We start from the raw sequence: 18,417 nt of genomic DNA, 5'->3' as shown, positions 1-18,417 counted from the left end.
TTGCCAATTTTTAGAAACAGGACACAGTCGTGAAAATTCGAACCGCCCAAAACCTCATCGCCATCGACACGTACCGTGCATCGGCCACCACCAAACTACTCTCCTTACAGTCCGTGGATGTCTGTGGAAAATCGCACCCTGTGAGCGTGTACTGCGCCAACGACCCACAAAGCGCTCGCGCCGTACTGCACGGCCTGCCACTCTCCTTTTTAGAAGATGCCGTACGGGAAGAACTCCTTATTCCGGGCCGAAAAAATCCTGTCTTTTCGGCGACTTGGCAAGACGGCGTCTCTAATCATCACGGTAGAGGGCCCTGAAATACCAAAGAGCGCCATCCTGTTTTCAGCGGTATACCGGCTGTACTCACCCAAGCCGAAATGTCTGCAGTGCTGGCACTGTTACAGCCTGAAACACAGATCTAAAGTCTGCCCCAACGCCTCGACATATTCGTGCTGCAGATCTTGTGGGCAGCATTTCTCTTCTACGTCAACTCCTCACAGTGCTATATGCGCTGCTGCAACTGCGGGGGTGACCACCCTGCTACGGACGCAAACTGCCCACACCGCCGCGCTGCAGAGGCACTTGGCCGACACAAACCACCGACACGCATCAATCCGAATCACCAAGCAGCCCACCATCGCTCACGACCGCCTACTCGAGTAGTAGTAATAGTAGTGATTTTAAGATGAAAGGAAGAGAAAAGTGCAGTGCCGTAACTGTCTCTCAAGGGAGGGCACCTCAACAGCACTGCACGGGGTAAGGGGAGTGGGGAGAAAAGGATTAGAGAGAGAATGAAAGAGAAGGCTCCGGTGTGCCAATGAGCAACCGGTATTCGACACTCGACGCCGACTGTAGCCGCAGCCGTAGCCGTAGCCGCAGTCGCGACCGGGGCCAAACTCACACCCGCAAGTCCAGTCAAAATCGGCCCAAAGAGAAACCGAAGCCCGCCCACAAGCAGATGGTGGACTTCAGACAGAGTCAGACAGCTAAATCACAATGTGATCAACACGATCCGCGCCGTCCTTCGTGGCAACAAATATACCTAAACCTAAGCCTGCTGCTGATGACCCTAACTGGCCTGCGCTACCTAACCAGCGACAGACGCAGTCTACGCCTTTAAAGGTGAGTGGCACAGCTCTCCCAGAAACTGCCCCCACTCCGCAGCCTTCCCCACTGAGCTCAAAGGAGTTGGATGCACGTATTCGTCGCATCGTGCAACAAGCGATCGAATCGACTATCGCAACTAAAATTACTGAACAGATACAACGCGCCATTCTAACCGCTCTAACCCCCTTGTCAAACCAATTTGCGCAAATTTCCACCCGCCTCCAACATGCACTATGCATCCCCACACTATGCACCCACACAATTTCCCATCCCCCATAACTCTTCTGAATCACAACATGGCCACTAACTCTAGGCAAACTAAACACCTCCGATCCCAACCCCACCATCCCCAGGTCTCACGATATGGCAATGGAACTGTCGTGGTTTCAGACGCGAGAAACAACATCTCCTGCAACATATGCTATTCATGAAAACAGAACCGGATATTCTTGTGTTGCAGGAGACCCACGGTGCCTTTCCCCTCGATGGCTATGAACATTTTGTTGCCCCTAGTATTACATACAAACAACGGGGCACGTGAGACCCACTTACTCCTACAGTGACAGTGACTTAAATCAAGAGCTCCTTGCCCACAATCCAACTCGACACTACGCATATGAATACACCGACTACTGAGCAAGTAAGCACGAAGACAGACGTTCATGATCACAGTCTAGATATTCTAAACTGTTACTGGACGCCAAACCAAAATATCTGGCCGTTATCAAGCTACGACCTTCCCAGCGACGCTTAGCACCTCATTATACTGTTCTAATCCTCGGATACTTCAACTGTCGACATCCTTCTTAGGGATATGACCAAACATCAGCGCTCGGCCGCAAGTTAGACACCTTCATGTCAAACTACAAAGTCTCTCTCCTAAACGACATTACCACTCCCACCATATTGGGGAACTCACGTGAGAAAGACACAAACCCTGATCTCACTTGGTCAATCAGCCGCTACAACATTCAATGGGAGAATACCCAAGACACTCTGGGGAGCGATCACTCTATTATTGAGATCCGGCTTCCATTGCGTACACAAAGGCCAAGTTGGACACCCCGCCACAAAACCATCTGTCTCGTTGAATGGAACAAGGCGCGCAAACGACTGAACTGGACGATATTGATGAGAACACGAACCCCACAGAATGGACAAACAATGTGCTGCAGGCTGTGTCCCAACATGCTTCCCGCATTGCCGCCACAGAAGATCAACCCCAGGTTGACACTCACCTCTTAGCCCTCTGGGAACGACGCCGTAGACTGGTGAGCTGGTGGCGCGGTGCGAAGAATAATAGGACGCTCCACCAACGTATACACACCATAACTCAGGAGAGCTAGGAGTCCGCTGACCAACTGGCATCTCAACAGGGGCGGCAAACATGTGGCGACTTCAATGGCCAGCTTCACACACTTAGAGTACGGTAAATCTTTCGCACTCTTATGGGCCAAGCCAAACCTCGCTACGCCCTCCAACGATATCAAATGCAGACCGGGCGCTCCACTGGAGAAGTTATCCAAGAACTGCGAGAGTCATTTTATCCGGAGTTCAACCCACCACTACTTGCACCCTTTCCGCAATCTCCAACCAAGCCAGAAGGGACTGACTCCGCATTTACACTCCAGGAGCTGCAGTCAGCACTCATGCAGCTCCGACGCAATACAACTCCGGGTCCGGATCAGATAACGTATACCATGCTCCGCAACTTGCCCGAAAACCACAAGACGCACCTTCTACACCTCATTAACCATGCATGGGAGACGGGGAACATTCCACAGTCATGGAAGGAAACTTTAGGTTTTTCGCTCTCCAAACCTGGCAAACCTTCCAACACACTTAAAAACCTTCGACCGATATCCCTCACATCGTGCGTGGGAAAATTGATGGAAAAGATGGCCTTGACAAAACAAGAATGTCACCTTGAGAGCCAAATCCATCTACCAGACACACTCATCGGCTTCCGCAGGCACGTATGCGCCCAAGACGTGGCCCTGCAAATTACCACGTATGTCTACGATCACCCTAGCTCGGCACAACTCCGGACAATTGTAGGCGTGGATATCAAACGTGCCTTCGATAATGTCTTGCACCAAGCCATCATTGACAACCTAGCAGCCACCAAACCCGGAGAACGCATGGTTCACTACGTCTGCGGCTTCCTCAGTGCTAGGCAAGTACGCTTCTTGGGTCCGGACACCCAGCCATCCATGTGCTTCCCTACAAACCGAGGAACGCCACAAGGTTCCATTCTGTCACCGACTCTCTTCAACTTGGCGATGAAGGACCTCCCCGCAAAGCTCAACCTCGTTACAGGTTTACGCCATGCAATATACGCTGACGACATTACGCTTTGGTGAGCCACCGGAAACCCAGGCGAACAGGAAGCCACACTTCAAACCGGCTTAGACATCGTCGACACTTACATACACCAGCTAGGCCTCAAATGCTCCTCGGAAAAATCGAAGTACGTCGTCGTACTGAATTCCTCTACGCGCAAAGCAGCTGCTGAACGTGCCCACATCACCTTGAATATGACCGGCGAACCTATCCCGCGCAGAAATTCCGTCCGCATCCTCGGATTTCCGTGGCAAGAGAATGGACGTAGTGCGGAGTGGCTACGGCGCATTCTCCATCAGGTCAGTCAAGTCACACACATGATGACACGCGGAAGCAAGCACCACACAAGCCTGCGTAATTACGAACTCCGTAAAATTGCTGAGGCAGCAATCTACTCCCAAATCCTCTATGTCCTGCCATACGTTGCACTTACACGCACCCAGACCAAACGACTCGAGGCTTCTTTGCGAAGATGTCACCGCTTTGAAATGGGTGTTCCCAGGTACGCCCGTAGCATCGATGTTGAACGCGCAACCCTGCACAACATCTTGGATGTGGAGGTCCAAGCCCACCGGGAGTCTCAGCATCTCCGTATGAGCACCTCGTCCCAGGGACGCGCCATCCTGCGAATGTTGGAACTCGACACTTCACCACTTCCACCTCTTTCCACCGACCCTCCACCATGGATAACTATCCCTCGAATCGAAGTCCGACCGATACCCCGGAATAGGCACCCCGAACGCAACGCAGGCAGGCGACAGGCGCGGGCGACCCATCTAACTGACCCAGCGCATGACACCTACTGTGTTGACGCCGCGTTCTCGCCGACCGCATCCAAGACGGGAGTCATCGGCCCTCAGGGTGACGTCACTCGTTGGCATGGTGGAGTACCGTCTCCAACCGACGCCGAGGTCCTTGCCCCCCCCCCCCCCCCCCCATATCGGAAGCCATTACTATTCCCTCTCACTCCACGCCAACCATTACGGTTCGCTCAGACAGCCAGGAAGCCCGTCGTTCTTTCGCAAACAACCTAGTTCCCTGTCATATGGGGCCTCCCTCGCGCTACACATGCAACAGCATCCCTCACTTCACGTCCTCTTGGAGTGGATGCCGGGCCATCAGGGGATATAGGGAAATGAGTGCGCTCACTCCCTCGCTCGAGAGCCTAAAATACCGAGCGCTCCTATTCCATGGTCAGACACCTATTGCGCCAGAATGCACCGCGCTGAACACCGCAAGCAAAGCCGTGCTAGGCTCCGCGAACTGCGCTCGTCTGCATGCACCCTTCCGGCCCCCGATTCCTCCTTCACCCGCCATGACGGCTTCCTAATACATCAGGCTCAAACTTTAACACTGGCGAATGACGCCATGCAACACATTATTGAACAACACCGTGGCCACCCGGCATGCCCGTTGTGCGGCGGCTATGCCGACGATCACCACAAGTACTGGACCTGCCCCCGTGCACAGTTCTCGCCTTACTGTCCCCCCACCTTTTCCCTGAGCCCATATATTCCTTACTGTTGGGAGGGCTGGACCACTCCTCCTGACCCCACCGAGCCACTTTTTGGTCGCTCCTTGTGCACCACATAAGACACGTCCAGGGTGCCACCACACCCCCCGGTCCGAGTGCTACTACATGATCACACGGCACCGAAGCGGCGGACGGCACGGACGAAGAGCCTTTTCAAATAAAGTTTTATTCATTCATTCATTCATTCCCCCGCATTTGCTCTCTCGCACCCGCTCTTACTGGCGCATGCGCACAAACGTCCGGCGCCTCCGGTAATAGCCCACCCCGCTGTATTTACTAGCAATTGTAAAATTGCCGCCCGAGCCGCTTTATCTTGAAAGCCATCTGCGGTGTGGAGACAAACCACCACGGCTTCGTTCGCATTGATGCGAGACGCAGCACGAAGGTCAATTCGCTTGCTGCTGCTGCCGCACATCATCACTCCAGCGTTTTGACAACGGGTTTTCGTGGTCATCGAGTGAGATGTGTTCATGTTTGCTTGTGCGCGCATGGCACCATGCTTATTAATTTAGTTAGTGTGCCTACGTTTACAAGGTTATACAGCCGATAAAACTACTATCCTTACTTCGTATAGCTAGATGTCCACTAAGTTGCTATCATAATCGATGCTTCACCTTGTGGGCAGCTTGCGACTGCGACGCAAGCTACCGTCGTCGCGGCAGCTTGCACAGCAGTAATCTTTACCGGAAAACGTATGCGAGGAGCGTTATGTGATTCGCATTGTTATCAGGAGCGCCGTATCATCAATGATGTGGTTTGTATGCTTGGTTTTTGCTTGTTCGTTATTGCAACGAATACTGTGCTGTATGCTATATGCGTGATACCAAAGAATGTGTGAACTTTTCTTCATTCGCCGAATGCTTTTATTTTACTCGCTGAAGGTATGTTCTTTTTATATCGTGAAGACGGGCCGCGAAAAAATCACGACCAGTAGAGACCAACAGCTTCGCTGTAAAAGAACTGTTTTTTAGCATAAACAAAATAACGCCATTTTTTGTTATGATGGAATCAAGGATCGAGATAAGTCGTTGTTAAAAATTAAAAAGAAACCTTGTTGGCGTGTTTTTTCCCCTACATTTATGGCTTGAAATGCTGTACTGGACGCAAACTATCGCGCACAAATGATTCCTTTCATTTTCTTCTTTCAGACAAGTTCCGGTTTTCACGCTGGGATGCCGAGCACTAGTACTGGCGTAAGTACAAACTGCATCTAAGTACAGCTGCCACAATTTCGGTATTTAAGCAGCCCTTGGCCTACCCGCTTTCTCCATTTTTAAAGGAACACTTAACCGATTGTAATAGATGTTTTAGCAATTAACACTTCTGAAATACCAAAACTGTCAATGTTCCTGTGAACAACGCCTTGGTAAGCCAGTAAATATGAAAAAGCTAAGGACCTGTGGCGAATCCACAGAGAAATTCCCGCACCAGGTTTCTGTGACGTCATCGACCCGAATGCATTTAGATGAATTAAGATATTTCGGACGCTTCACATGAGAGCGTGCTGACGTGTCCCTTTAAAGGGATCCCTGAACCACCTTTATTTGAAGCCTGAGAAACACCCAAGAATATGTTACCGAAATAATATTTAAAATATATAATATTTTAAAACAATAATAAATACTATTTAAGTAACAATTAAAAATGGCGGGACATTCATCCTATACAGGTGGCTGACAATGGTAAGGCGTTATAATTTCTTTTCGCGACAGTTGTGTAGTTAGTGAATATACGTGATAGATAATTGTGATGGAGGAATTAACGAGACAGAGACAGGCAAATTGTAAGATATATTCAATTTCAGAACCTTTATTTATTTTTATGTGGTTTAGTTGCTTTTCAATTGCATTATTAAATACAATAATGTACGATTGAATATGTACAGATGACATGTATGTTCTATAAATTTCTACAGTTTAGGACAAATATACATCGGTTCGAAAGCAGCGTAGACAGCAGCGCATCGTCTTCTCGTTTGTCGCTGTTGGCGACGGGCAGAGGGCGATGAATGGAGACGTACGATGCATACACACGTGGTCCGAGGAGTCTGATGCCAAGGACAACGGTGTGATCGAGCACACCCCCGCCGATCCTTGCCATGGGCATGTCGGGAAAGGTCCGCTCGGCGCGAAACGCTTCCCTCATGTATACTGCTGAAACCACGTGTTTTGAATCTTCGAGAGGTCGATCTTAAAGTCCGCGTAGGTGGCGAATGGCACACCTCGTTCGCGAGCGTTGTATACTAGCAAGTAACGAAGGTAGCCTTCTATGCACCTTCTATTAGGTGCATCGACACGAATCGCTGCGCCATCTCCTTGGTGGCCCCGGGTCTGACGCAAACGGCGATGTATTGGCTGTTGTACGTTACGCGACTCATGCAGATGTCTTCGACACTGTTGTGCACTGCGGTGTCATCCACCTGGGGCGACAGACGTAGCGTGATATACTCGATCGGGAAATGGCGAATGAGAACCTTCTTGTATGGGGCGACGCCGGCGCACCTCGACTGGAGCCGCTTGCCCGCTTGCTGTGTCCGAGAAGTTCAAACACGCTAGCAGCGATGGCCAGTCGGCTTTCGAACCCATTTCCACGAAGCAGCCGTGGCTCGCACCATGGTTGGTTTCTTCCTGCCACGGCCGTTCCCTCAGCACAGAGAGCGCGATGCTCTAACCAGTCGACCGTAGACTACATTATTCCAGGTTGGCGGGAAAACGGTTGGATAGATAGGTAGATCGATAGCCCCGGAAAATCCGTGAAGTAAGCTAGCCATTATAATCGCATTAAAAGACCTAGTACGAGTGTAGACATTACGAGCGCATTATTTGCCTTTGTTATTCCCCTTCAGCGTCCTCCATATTCCAAAGGAGCTGGGCGGCGCCGGCGGCGGTGCCCCGCTTCCGGCGTCACGACACCATGGTTAAATGTTGCGCTTCTTCTTTCGGCGAAAATTGATAGGTGCTGTTGGCAACCCATGCCGCTGTTACCATGGCAACCCATGGTCGCGGTTACTGTATACAGTGCTGTTGGTCTCATCATTTAGCTGTGCTGCAGTCAAGGAGGTTATGTACTTTATATAACCTCCTTGGCTACAGTGTACTTGACAGCTGGATACTATAGATAGCGGCTGTTTCTTCTCATTAGTAGCACATTTCCTTTCATCCTTATCTCTACAGCAGTCACGCAATTTCCTAGATTCGAACAAAACGTCGTCTTTATGTTCGCTCGTGCGAATACATCGGCAGCGAAATGGTTGCCGCACTCCGGACTCGCGTTCAAAGGATTCCTAACGTCACGTGCTTCGACAGTGATGGTGACGCACCTCAAATGTGTGCAGCTCGTGAAGCAGACGACCTGTTGCAGTCAGATGTCGGTGCTCAGCCTAGATGGCTTCGCCATGCGTCGTGATACACGCCATTCAGAGAGACAAATCAGAGCACGCGGTTGTCCGAGCGTTGCTGTGATCGAGTGTTCTTACGCCGCGAAACCATGCAGTCGCTCACGGAGAACACGACACCGGTAAACGAGCCAACGGCCTCGTGCGAGCCAGTTCCAACTGCTGTGGTTCGTGGCAACCGGTTGGGCACCGCCAATCAAGTTTAGGCAATTTGCAAGTGGACATACGTTCAAACGATCTGGTGATGTCTTTTTCTCCCGTCGAGGACATGTGTTCCTTTGTCTTTTCCCTCTCTTCTCGGGGCGACTAAGAAGGAGCCCCGACGCCCGTCTGGAATACCGCCGGGCCCAAACCGCCACGTCCGTGTCGGAGACGGAGTTATTGTATGTTTCCATCTTTCTTTGTTCGTGCACAATTACGTGCGTGTAATTTGGCAGTGATGGACGCTTTTTTGATGGAGAATCGGCAGCTAGAGCTTGAAATTGAATATTGTATCGGCAACATCTCCCATTCTTTTACAAAATGGGAATATAAACGTGTGTTTTAAAACGTCCAGGATGTCAGGCTCAGCCACAAGTTTCTTGCATGGTGCATGAAGTTTGCACATCATCGCACTCCTGGTCGCAAAAGCGAGAGGACTCGTCGCGGCAACTCCCCCGGCGGCCGCGGTATCTACGCTACGCAGCAGACGCAGCAACGCGCAACTGTAGTGCGTATGTGAAACGTTTGCTATGTGCACGACAGATCTGGAGTGCGCATTTGAGCCAATGTGCTCTATTCTGGCCGTGCTACAGGGTGCGAACCGGCTTTGTTCGGCAGGAATAGTAGCCAAATCCACATTGCGCGTTTCGGAGCGCTATCTGCCGAAGCGTTTAACCAGGAGCAGCAGGGAGTGAGCGCGCGCAGGCGCGCCTCCCATGTAGAGCTAGCCGTCGTTCCTCACGAGGAGCTGCAGGCGTAATGCACGTGTGTTCTGGTATTAGTTTTCACGCGGTTCGAGGCTATATAAGTGTTGAAGACTAATCGATATTAGCGAGAGCAGACGGCTACGACACCCAAAGGTAGTGTGGTCGAAGTTTCAGTCCTACGTGGGCGGGACTGAAACTTATATATATATATATATATATATATATATATTACCAATTTGTGGCGACCTCAATTCACAGCACATCGACTGGGGACGCCGCTACACAACACCCAGGGGGAGGCGCCTCTGGCAAGAAATACAGACACTTCAACTCAATACACACAACTTCCTGTGCACCACGCGCATCGGCACCAGTGGGCAACTTGACATCAGTCCGCACCTCACACTGAACCATGGCATTCGAAACCTGACATGGGAACTAACCACACAAACTATAGGAAGTGATCATTGCCCCAATCTGATCACACTTCCCTATCACGCACCGCGCAAAATCGCCCGCAAACATTCACACATCGAATGGGAGGACCTTCGCATTACGCGCGGGAACCTTCCCAACACGCCCATTCAAGACGTCGATGGATGGCTTCAGACCCTCTTCACAGATGTGGCTACACATACACAATACATAGACACACCTCTGCACATATATGAAATAGACAGCAGACTAGCACACATGTGGGAGGCATACAACAGTCTCCAAACCAGGTGGAAGCACCAGAAACACTGTGGAAGTGTGGAAACGGCTCGTGGCGCTTCAAGTGGAGCTAAACTCTCATGCCGACACCCTAGACTGCGACAAATGGGTCCAAATTTGCAACGACATATCCGGTAATCTCAGCAGTAAACAACCGTGGAAGCTCCTCTGCTCGCTCATAGACTCCGCTCATTCCAGATTAGCTACGCAACAACACATCAAGTGGCTTATTCACAACCGGTACCCACACAGCATGATCGGTTTCCTTCCTCGCCTATCTGCACAGGACGCTATGCTGCAACTTACGCACGACATCCTCGGCCCCACTATCCCAGCCCACACTAAAATTATTCTCGCCTTAGGCCTCTCGAAGGCATTTGAGAATATCCACCATACCGGCATACTGACCGAATTTCCTCCATTAAACATTGGACATAAAATGTATTCTTACACCTGCGCCTTCCTCACCAACCGCACCGCGGAGGTTACCATAGTCTCCCACTCTTACCCCTCATACACACTTCAAGGGGTGGGTACACCACAAGGCTCGGTACTATCACCATTACGATTCGACGCAGCCGTCATCCCTCTATAGCCATACAGATGCCGGGTGATGAAGATAGGCAAGTCCACGTAAGCCTCCTTTAGGTGCACACGGGAAAATCCCGCGTTCTTAATGACTTCACCGGAGTCTCAGTTGGGATTGCAACCACAGAAGATGAGCCGCCACAGTGGAGCTACAAGATTTTGAAGGGAGCGGCCTATGGTCCGCTTCGGCAACGCCACGTGCTCCATGAAGAGTAGCTGGCCTCCCTGATCAGTTAAGGAAATAAAAAAGACAATGATCTTGTTACGTTCATGTGTTTGCACCACAAACATCACTACGTCTTATGAGGGGATTGTGGATTATGTTGTAGAATAGAAAGCAGGAGTCATTGATGGTCATTTCAGAAAACTATAGGGGATTATTAGATTCCTGCCCGGGAATGAAGTGTTGCACAAAAATCGCACACAACACACAAACCATGCACAAACAAAAGTAAGCGCAAACTATAAACAGATTTTTTTAATAAACATTGCATCCACAACAACACCCTGTTGGGCCTACCCACGGCATTGACTGTCCCTATTAGACCGTATATTTATTGCTCAGACCTGTAGAAGGCGCACTGGCACATGTGCGATTATGAGTGGCCGTTACGGCGTAAACTGATCCCTAAACTTTTACTTTTGTTGCTGAACATGTGTATTATCTCCATCCTGTCAGATATTCGCTAGCAGTTGCACATAGTAAAGTGTGCGCAGAGCGCGGCCTTTAGTTGATACACCAACTAAGCAATAAGGCAAGATAGCCAAATCTTGTGCTCCAATTTACTCCCCATTCGACACATCTAGGGGATCATGCTGTCGCCCTTGAGTGAACATTGAAAAGTAAAAGGGGAACCGAGGGGCCCGATTTTTGCTAGACACAACCACATCAACTCAAGTAGGCATGGGGAAAATTATATATTGTTTTAATAGAAATGTTGAAATTGACAGGTGAAGGGAAGGAAAGTAGACGAAAGAACACAGCCGTCGCCGGTGGGAACTATAGTATCTTCCGCATTATGTTTTCTTTCTTTTCTCACCACTGCCTATTTTCCCGGACATTCAGCTTAACTTTTGCAATCCGTAGACCCACTTCGCACCACCTAATAACCCCGAGTAGGCAAGAATGGGCCACACGATGATCATTCAACTATCTTGGCTCCAACCGCCCTTGAAGGGATTCACTGCACTGGCGATGAACTAAACGCAAACACAAGTCCAGACTCGGATCGCATTGTTTACAGCTTCGCATTCTCACTGGGGTCGACTTGCTTGGGCTTTGGGACTGACGTGCTTGCAACCCTTAGAATGGCACAACTTCCCGTTTTCACAACTGATCCGCAGGAAAACTTCGACAGAGTGTCCCATGAAGCTGTGTGCTGCGAACTGGCTCGCACGAAGTGCGGTGCCCGCGGTTTAGTCGGTGGTTTTCTACGGGCACAAACTTTACATAACAGACACCCCTCAGTCACCCATATTTGCGCATATATCTGCTTCTCTAGACCGCATACCGCACCTCCTAAACACTCTGCCTGACATGCCTGACAAGTCACAGGCCAACATCGCCATTAATTCAGAGCTATTGAAAGACAAAGACAATCAGGCAGCACTGCGCGAGCTTTTGCTTGAATTCAGGCATGCTTCGCAAGTTCATCTAAAGTACGCCAGGCTTCAATCGCAAAGCACAGGATCATCACATGTGACGACGCACGACCGATACGCCAGAAGCCCTACCACGTGTCGGTGAAAGAACGAGAAGTGATTCGTACGCAAATAGGAGATGCTTGAAGACAGTGTTATCGAGCCTTCCAAGAGCTCATGGTCATCTCCGGTCGTTCTTGTCAAAAAGAAAGGCGGAACTCTACGGTTCAGCGTCGACGACCGGAAGTTCAACAACGTAACTAAAAAAGACGTGTACCCGTTGCCACGTATCGACGACTCGTTAGACAGACTGCGGCACGCGCAGTATTTTTCTTAACTCGATTTGAAAAGCGGGTACTGGCAGATTGAGGTAGACGAACGAGACCGCGAGAAAACTGCTTTTGTGACTCCCGACGGCATCTACGAATATCTAGTGCCCCCTTTCGGTTTGTGTTCAGCCCCAGCTACTTTCCAGCGGATGATGGATACCGTACTCGCTGGACTGAAGTGGCAGACTTGTCTCTTGTACCTTGATGACATAGTAGTCTTTTCTGAAACATTTGAGCAACTTCTTCATCGCTTGCGGAATGTGCTAGAAGCGATCCGTTCGGCTGATCCCACGCTTGAACCAGAAACGTGCCACTTCGGTTATGAAGAGCTCAAGTTTCTCGGACATATCGTAAGCGCCAGAGGAGTTCGACCCGATCCCGACAAGCTTTCCGCGGTAGCAGCAATTCGTCCTCCGGCTGACAAGAAGGCCGTGCGGCGTTTCCTAGGCTTGTGTGCGTATTATCGCCGTTTCATTGAAAACTTCTTTCAGTGAGCGGAACCCCTGACTCGACTTACAAAGGATGACACGCCATTTGCCTGGACGAGTGAGCAACAAACGGCTTTCGTTGAACTACGTCAACGCGTGCAGTCAGTACCTGTCCTGGCACATTTTGACGACGACGCTGACACCGAGGTGCATACTGAGGCCAGTAACATTTGTCTTGGCGCAGTACTCGTCCAACGTCAAGACGGCATTTAAAGAGTACATGTAATAGCTTATACTAGCCGCTCGCTGTCCCGTGCTGAGGCGAACTGTTCTAGTTCAGACGATGATAGACGCTATGCTGCCGTGTCAAGACGACGAGCGCCTAACTACTGACGCCGAAGAATTTACCAAGCGCGCTGAGGAAGCTCGCCAGCTTGCGGGGCTGCACATCGGTCAGCAGCAGCACGGAGATGCACGGGGTTATAACATCCGCCACAGACAAGTATGCTACAACCCCGGCGACCAAGTGTGGGTGTGGACTCCCGTTCGCCGCCGTCGCCTTGGTGAAAAGTTTCTCAGCCGGTATTTTGGCCCATACAAAGTGGTGCGCCGCATTAGCGACCTGAACTATGAAGTCGTTCCGGACAGTGCGGCTCAAACACGGCGTAGACAACCACCTAGCCCTGACAATGTTCACGTCGTACGTATGAAGCCATATATTGCGCGTTCGTGACTATTACTTTTTCTTCATTTCTTCATTTTTTATATTTGTGCTCATACTTGCAGATAATGCGGTTACCTCTCCGGTTCTTGAGAGACTGCATGTCCCGCTTCGCCACTGCTGTACTTGTGGCTTTCCTGTCGCTGTGAGTGTGACTGTGTTCTTTGCGCGAGCATCTGCCTTGACCATGTTTCTTTGCCCCCTCTTCTTCTTACTTCTTCACCATCAAGCCCGTTCTCTTTTCGAGGGAGGGGGAAAGTGCCACCTGCAGTAGTGGGCACAGTGCAAGAGAAGGGGCAAGAAGAACAAGAAGAAAGAAGCGTGCGTGCTACCCCCACCTGCTCTATAGCCAGGTCCCACCGCCGTATTTTTCGGGAGCCACCTGTCTGCATTACGTCGCGAGTATTCTTTGAAGCCACGTGACGATATGCCGATGACATCACTGTGTGCACCACAGCGGGCAACTATGGGCAAACAGAAGACAAACTCCAACAGGCAGCCACACACACGCGCGCGCGCACACACACACACACACACACACACACACACACACACACACACACACACACACACACACACACACACACACACACGCACACGCACACGCACGCACACACACACACACACACACACACACACACACACACACACACACACACACACACACACACCACTACCCTCGCTCCATAGGCCTCACTTGCTCCCCAACCAAATCGGAACTCCTAATCATACGTCCTAAACCCTACAACGCCCATCAACATAACAATAGAGGGACTACCCTTCGCACTGAGCCGCTTTCAGTATACTATCCTCTATCTCAAACTAGACTACAGGGAAACAGACACCTTAGATGCCCTTTTTAGGAAAGCTTAAAAAATTACCCTCTATCTCCCTCCTCAAACACAAACCCCTAAACTCCTAAAGCTAGGGCTTCACAACAGCACACACTTGCTCGTTGCAGCCCACCGACAGGCTAAATACCTAAGGCTTACAAAAGCCCCTATCGGCAGACACATACTAGATGGACTTCAAATTCGAATACTCGCCAATCATCCCCAGTTCCTCACCCTCCCTACACGCATACGCTCCAACCTCCTCATCAAACCTCTCCCACGCAACAGACGCCCGGACTACCATGCCGCACGCAGAGCGGCCCGCGCACGCGCCCTCCACAAATACTAGGAGACCGAGAAGTACGCCGTATGGGCGGACGCGGCCTGCGCGTATGCGGCTGCTGCGATGGTGGTTGTGGACCACACGGGCTATCCGCTCATCTCCGCCCCCCTCCCTACCACCTCCGCTTCAGAATCAGCAGAAGAGGCTGCGATAGCCGCTGCCATTGCCCACACTGAAGCCAGGTACATCCTCTCCGACTTCAAAACCGCAATACTAAATTTTGCTAGAGCCAGGATCCACGAGGCTGTCTATTCAATTTTACAACCCCTTTCTGCAGAACTACTTCGCCATGTGGAGCCGATCTGGGTGCCTGCGCACTCGTGGGAAACCCTGGTGACGAGCACACCAATGTCCACACGCGACGACTAATAAACCGGGTGGCGGAATCGGACCAGGACGACTCGAGAGAGTGCATGCATACCTTCAGCGAGTTGACGCAGGCCTTTAAGGCCGAACGCCAGCACTACCCCTCACCCCACCCATCCCTTACCCACCACCCCCACCAAATCCTGTAGCGCCGCCTGCAGACACAAACACTCCCCACCCTACTATCCCGCATCCACCCCCTTCGGCCCAACTTGCTGCTTGTGCTCCCACTCCACCGCTACCCTAACACACGTCCTTATGGAGTGCCCGGCTGATCCTCCCCCGCCGGACTCGCTCTCCACGTGGGAGAAATGGGAGGCCACACTTCGCGCGACGGACCCGCACTGGCAGAGGACCACGCGGGCTGCAGATGTGCTGCAGCGACATGGACTGGCGATCCTCTAAGCGCAGTGGGGCCGTGCCTGGCGCGGGTTTGCAGCCCACACGAGTGGACATTAAAGTTTCGTCTCTATCTCCCTCGGCTTCTTCCGGAAGTGCGTAATTCTTATCTAAAATCGATATGCAGGTTTTCGCTTACTTGAGCCTGTTAGCTGCGTGAATCCATAAACGCAGTAACCGTATGAAGAAGCGCACTAGTCCAAATATCCTTATTGATTGACGTCAGTTTCATGCGAACAGCAGCCGTCTATCTATCATTTCGCTATATATAGAAGTCGCCGGCAGCTCTGAAACAGCAGAGGAGCAGGCCTCTGTTTGCAAAGAGGGTGCTTGAGAAAGAGGCGACTTCGTGCTGTGCTTGTGAGCTCCATGCGCCGTGCACGGTTGCAAAATTTAGCTGACATGTTTACAGCAGGGTGTGCTTCTATATACACCGAACACGAAAAACTGCGTGTCTCTGATCCGCGTGTCTTATGGCGTGTCTTTTTATTTATTTTAAGAAGATATATTTATAAATACCTTACAGGCCTTCACGAAGACATTGGGTTGGGTAACGGGAAAACTACGGTTGCATTAACCTAAAACAAGCGTTGTGCAACGAGGTAAAAAAAGAGAAAAAGAGCATCAACGTAATAAAAACTTTATTCGTACAACGCAATAACGTGCTAGAACAATACAGTCAATATAAGAAGCAAAATTAGAAAAGAAAACAGGAAAACGCACGCACAGTAAGATACTGTAAATATTACATGAAGATCATCGCACTATACAGAGTAGGCGCACAACGCAGCAATTGCTGTATCAAGTGCCGAATCACTGCAGTGCATAGTGAAAAAAAAAGAGAACAAAAGAAAACGTGAAGCAAGGTAAGAACAAATAAATTCTGCCATCTACGATAAGCTACAAGTTCATGGTCAGAAAAATAAATTAATAAACACAAATACTGCAAAATGAATGGATAAGAATATAGGAAAGTACTGGAACTAGATGGTTGAGACGTCAAAATGTTCGAGGCGGTGCTTGAAAATTACCTGGCATATGCCGTGAAAATCTTCCGCAGCACGTGAAAAGAGTGAGTGAGCGAGTGAATAAACTTTTAATGGGTTCATCAAAGCGCGATAAAATGCGCACCCGGCTAATCCCACGACGGGACCGACAGGTATAGCCTGCCGGCCCGATCGCGGGCGCCCTGGACGGCCAGGATGTGGTCTTCAAAGACGGGACTTTGCAGGAGCGTGTCCCACCATTCCCTGGTGAACTTCAGGCCCAACGACCCGCACTCCCAGAGCATGTGAGACAAAGTATCAGCCTCACCACAGGCCGCACAAGAACAATTCGGGTAAATGTAAGGATGTATGCTGTTAAGAGACGCCGGATTTGGGCAGGAGTTACTGCCAAGAAGCCAAGCTACGCAGAACCAGGCATGTATGGGTCGAGTTTGCAGAAGTATGAGCGTGACCGCCTGCGGCCTGCTTAGCTTGGAATGAGGCGGCGGGAAAACCGTTCTTTCTAACTAAAAGAATTTAGTAATTTTATTGTGCGTGACAGGAGAGTCCCTGTGTCCGGGGAGAGAGTCGCGCGATCCGAGGGCAGCGCGTTCGGTAAAGCCACGCGCAGCCTCGTGGGCGGACTCGTTTACGTTCAGCGGAACCCTCTCGACCGCCCCGACGTGGGCAGAGAGCCAAAGAATGGATTGTGAATGGATTGTGAATGGAAGAATGGATTGTGTGGAGCTGTCGCGAGAGGCGGTGCGCACGTTGACATCTCGCGCGCCAGGCGGCCACCTCCGCGTGCTCTGAAGCTCTGGGCTAACAGCGCCATTCCACGGCGGCCGGGCGCACGCTCCGCATGGCACTTCTCTCTTTCCCTAAGCAGCGCGTCGAATAGGATGAAATTGCTGCGACACATTTACTAGCGCGAACAAAGCTAACGGAACACAGGTTGTGAGAGGACAGAGCGCGTTGTCGGAGGACAAGACAAAGCGCTCTACTTGCGCTCTGTCCTGCCCTAACCTTTTTTTTTCGTTAGCCTTGTTCACGCTAGTCACTGTGTCAGAGCAATTGCATCAACAGCAATTAACCCAACTATCTTGGTTCGAATGGGATGGCCGGATCAAAACCTGGGAGCGCGCGCAATCTCGGTGGCCACTTCGCTGCGTGGTTGAGCCAGTGTCCGCCAGGTGGCGAGTCCGCTCGATCTCGCTGCCAATATAACAAATATCGAGGGCTCATGCCTCGGCTCGAGCGCACACTCACCGAACCTCACAGGGATACAGCAGTGACGAGGAGAGTTAGGATCCCCAAAACAAATCCCAAAACGATTTCATGCCATACTTCAACACTATACAGACTACACCGCAGGGAAAAAAATTGGAGGACGCTTAAGCTTCGCTTTTAAGAGTGGAACGCAATAGCATTGAAAGATCCGCGACTGCTTCTCACGCTTCCCGGCAACTGGAGCGTATGTAACCGTAATGCTTACCAGGAAATGCTGTCGGCGAACCCTATGCACGAAGGCGGGCTTTGTGGTAGAAATGCGGCCTCTTGCGTGGCCTGCGATGCGGCAAAGGCGTGTGCCAGCTAGAGGTATTGCAAAGAACCCGGCGCGCCGCTTCGTGGCCCCCAAAGACACCCGCGCGCCGGCGCGCGCAAATGGCGGACGCCGCGGCCGGTCTGTGCATTGTAGAAACTCTGAAAAGCGGTTTCTTTCCTGCTTTCGCGTAACAGAATTATGTTTTCTCGTATAGTCAAATTACAATCCGCGAGCTGT

At 50.9% G+C, this 18,417-nt stretch overlaps 1 protein-coding gene across 1 annotated transcript in view; it reads left to right on the top strand.

Moving 5' to 3' along the window:
• nompB (intraflagellar transport protein 88-like protein nompB) overlaps positions 1-18,417 on the top strand; it is a 119,936-nt gene that overhangs the window by 11,127 nt on the left and 90,392 nt on the right. The window contains exon 3 of the mRNA XM_050170999.3: positions 6,133-6,177. Coding sequence (XP_050026956.1) covers positions 6,133-6,177 — 45 coding nt within the window. The remainder of the gene's footprint in view (positions 1-6,132; positions 6,178-18,417) is intronic.

The sequence above is a fragment of the Dermacentor andersoni genome, chromosome 6 (genome assembly GCF_023375885.2).
Source record: "Dermacentor andersoni chromosome 6, qqDerAnde1_hic_scaffold, whole genome shotgun sequence".
Lineage (NCBI taxonomy): Eukaryota > Metazoa > Arthropoda > Arachnida > Ixodida > Ixodidae > Dermacentor > Dermacentor andersoni.
This window is presented reverse-complemented; position numbering and strand designations above follow the sequence as displayed.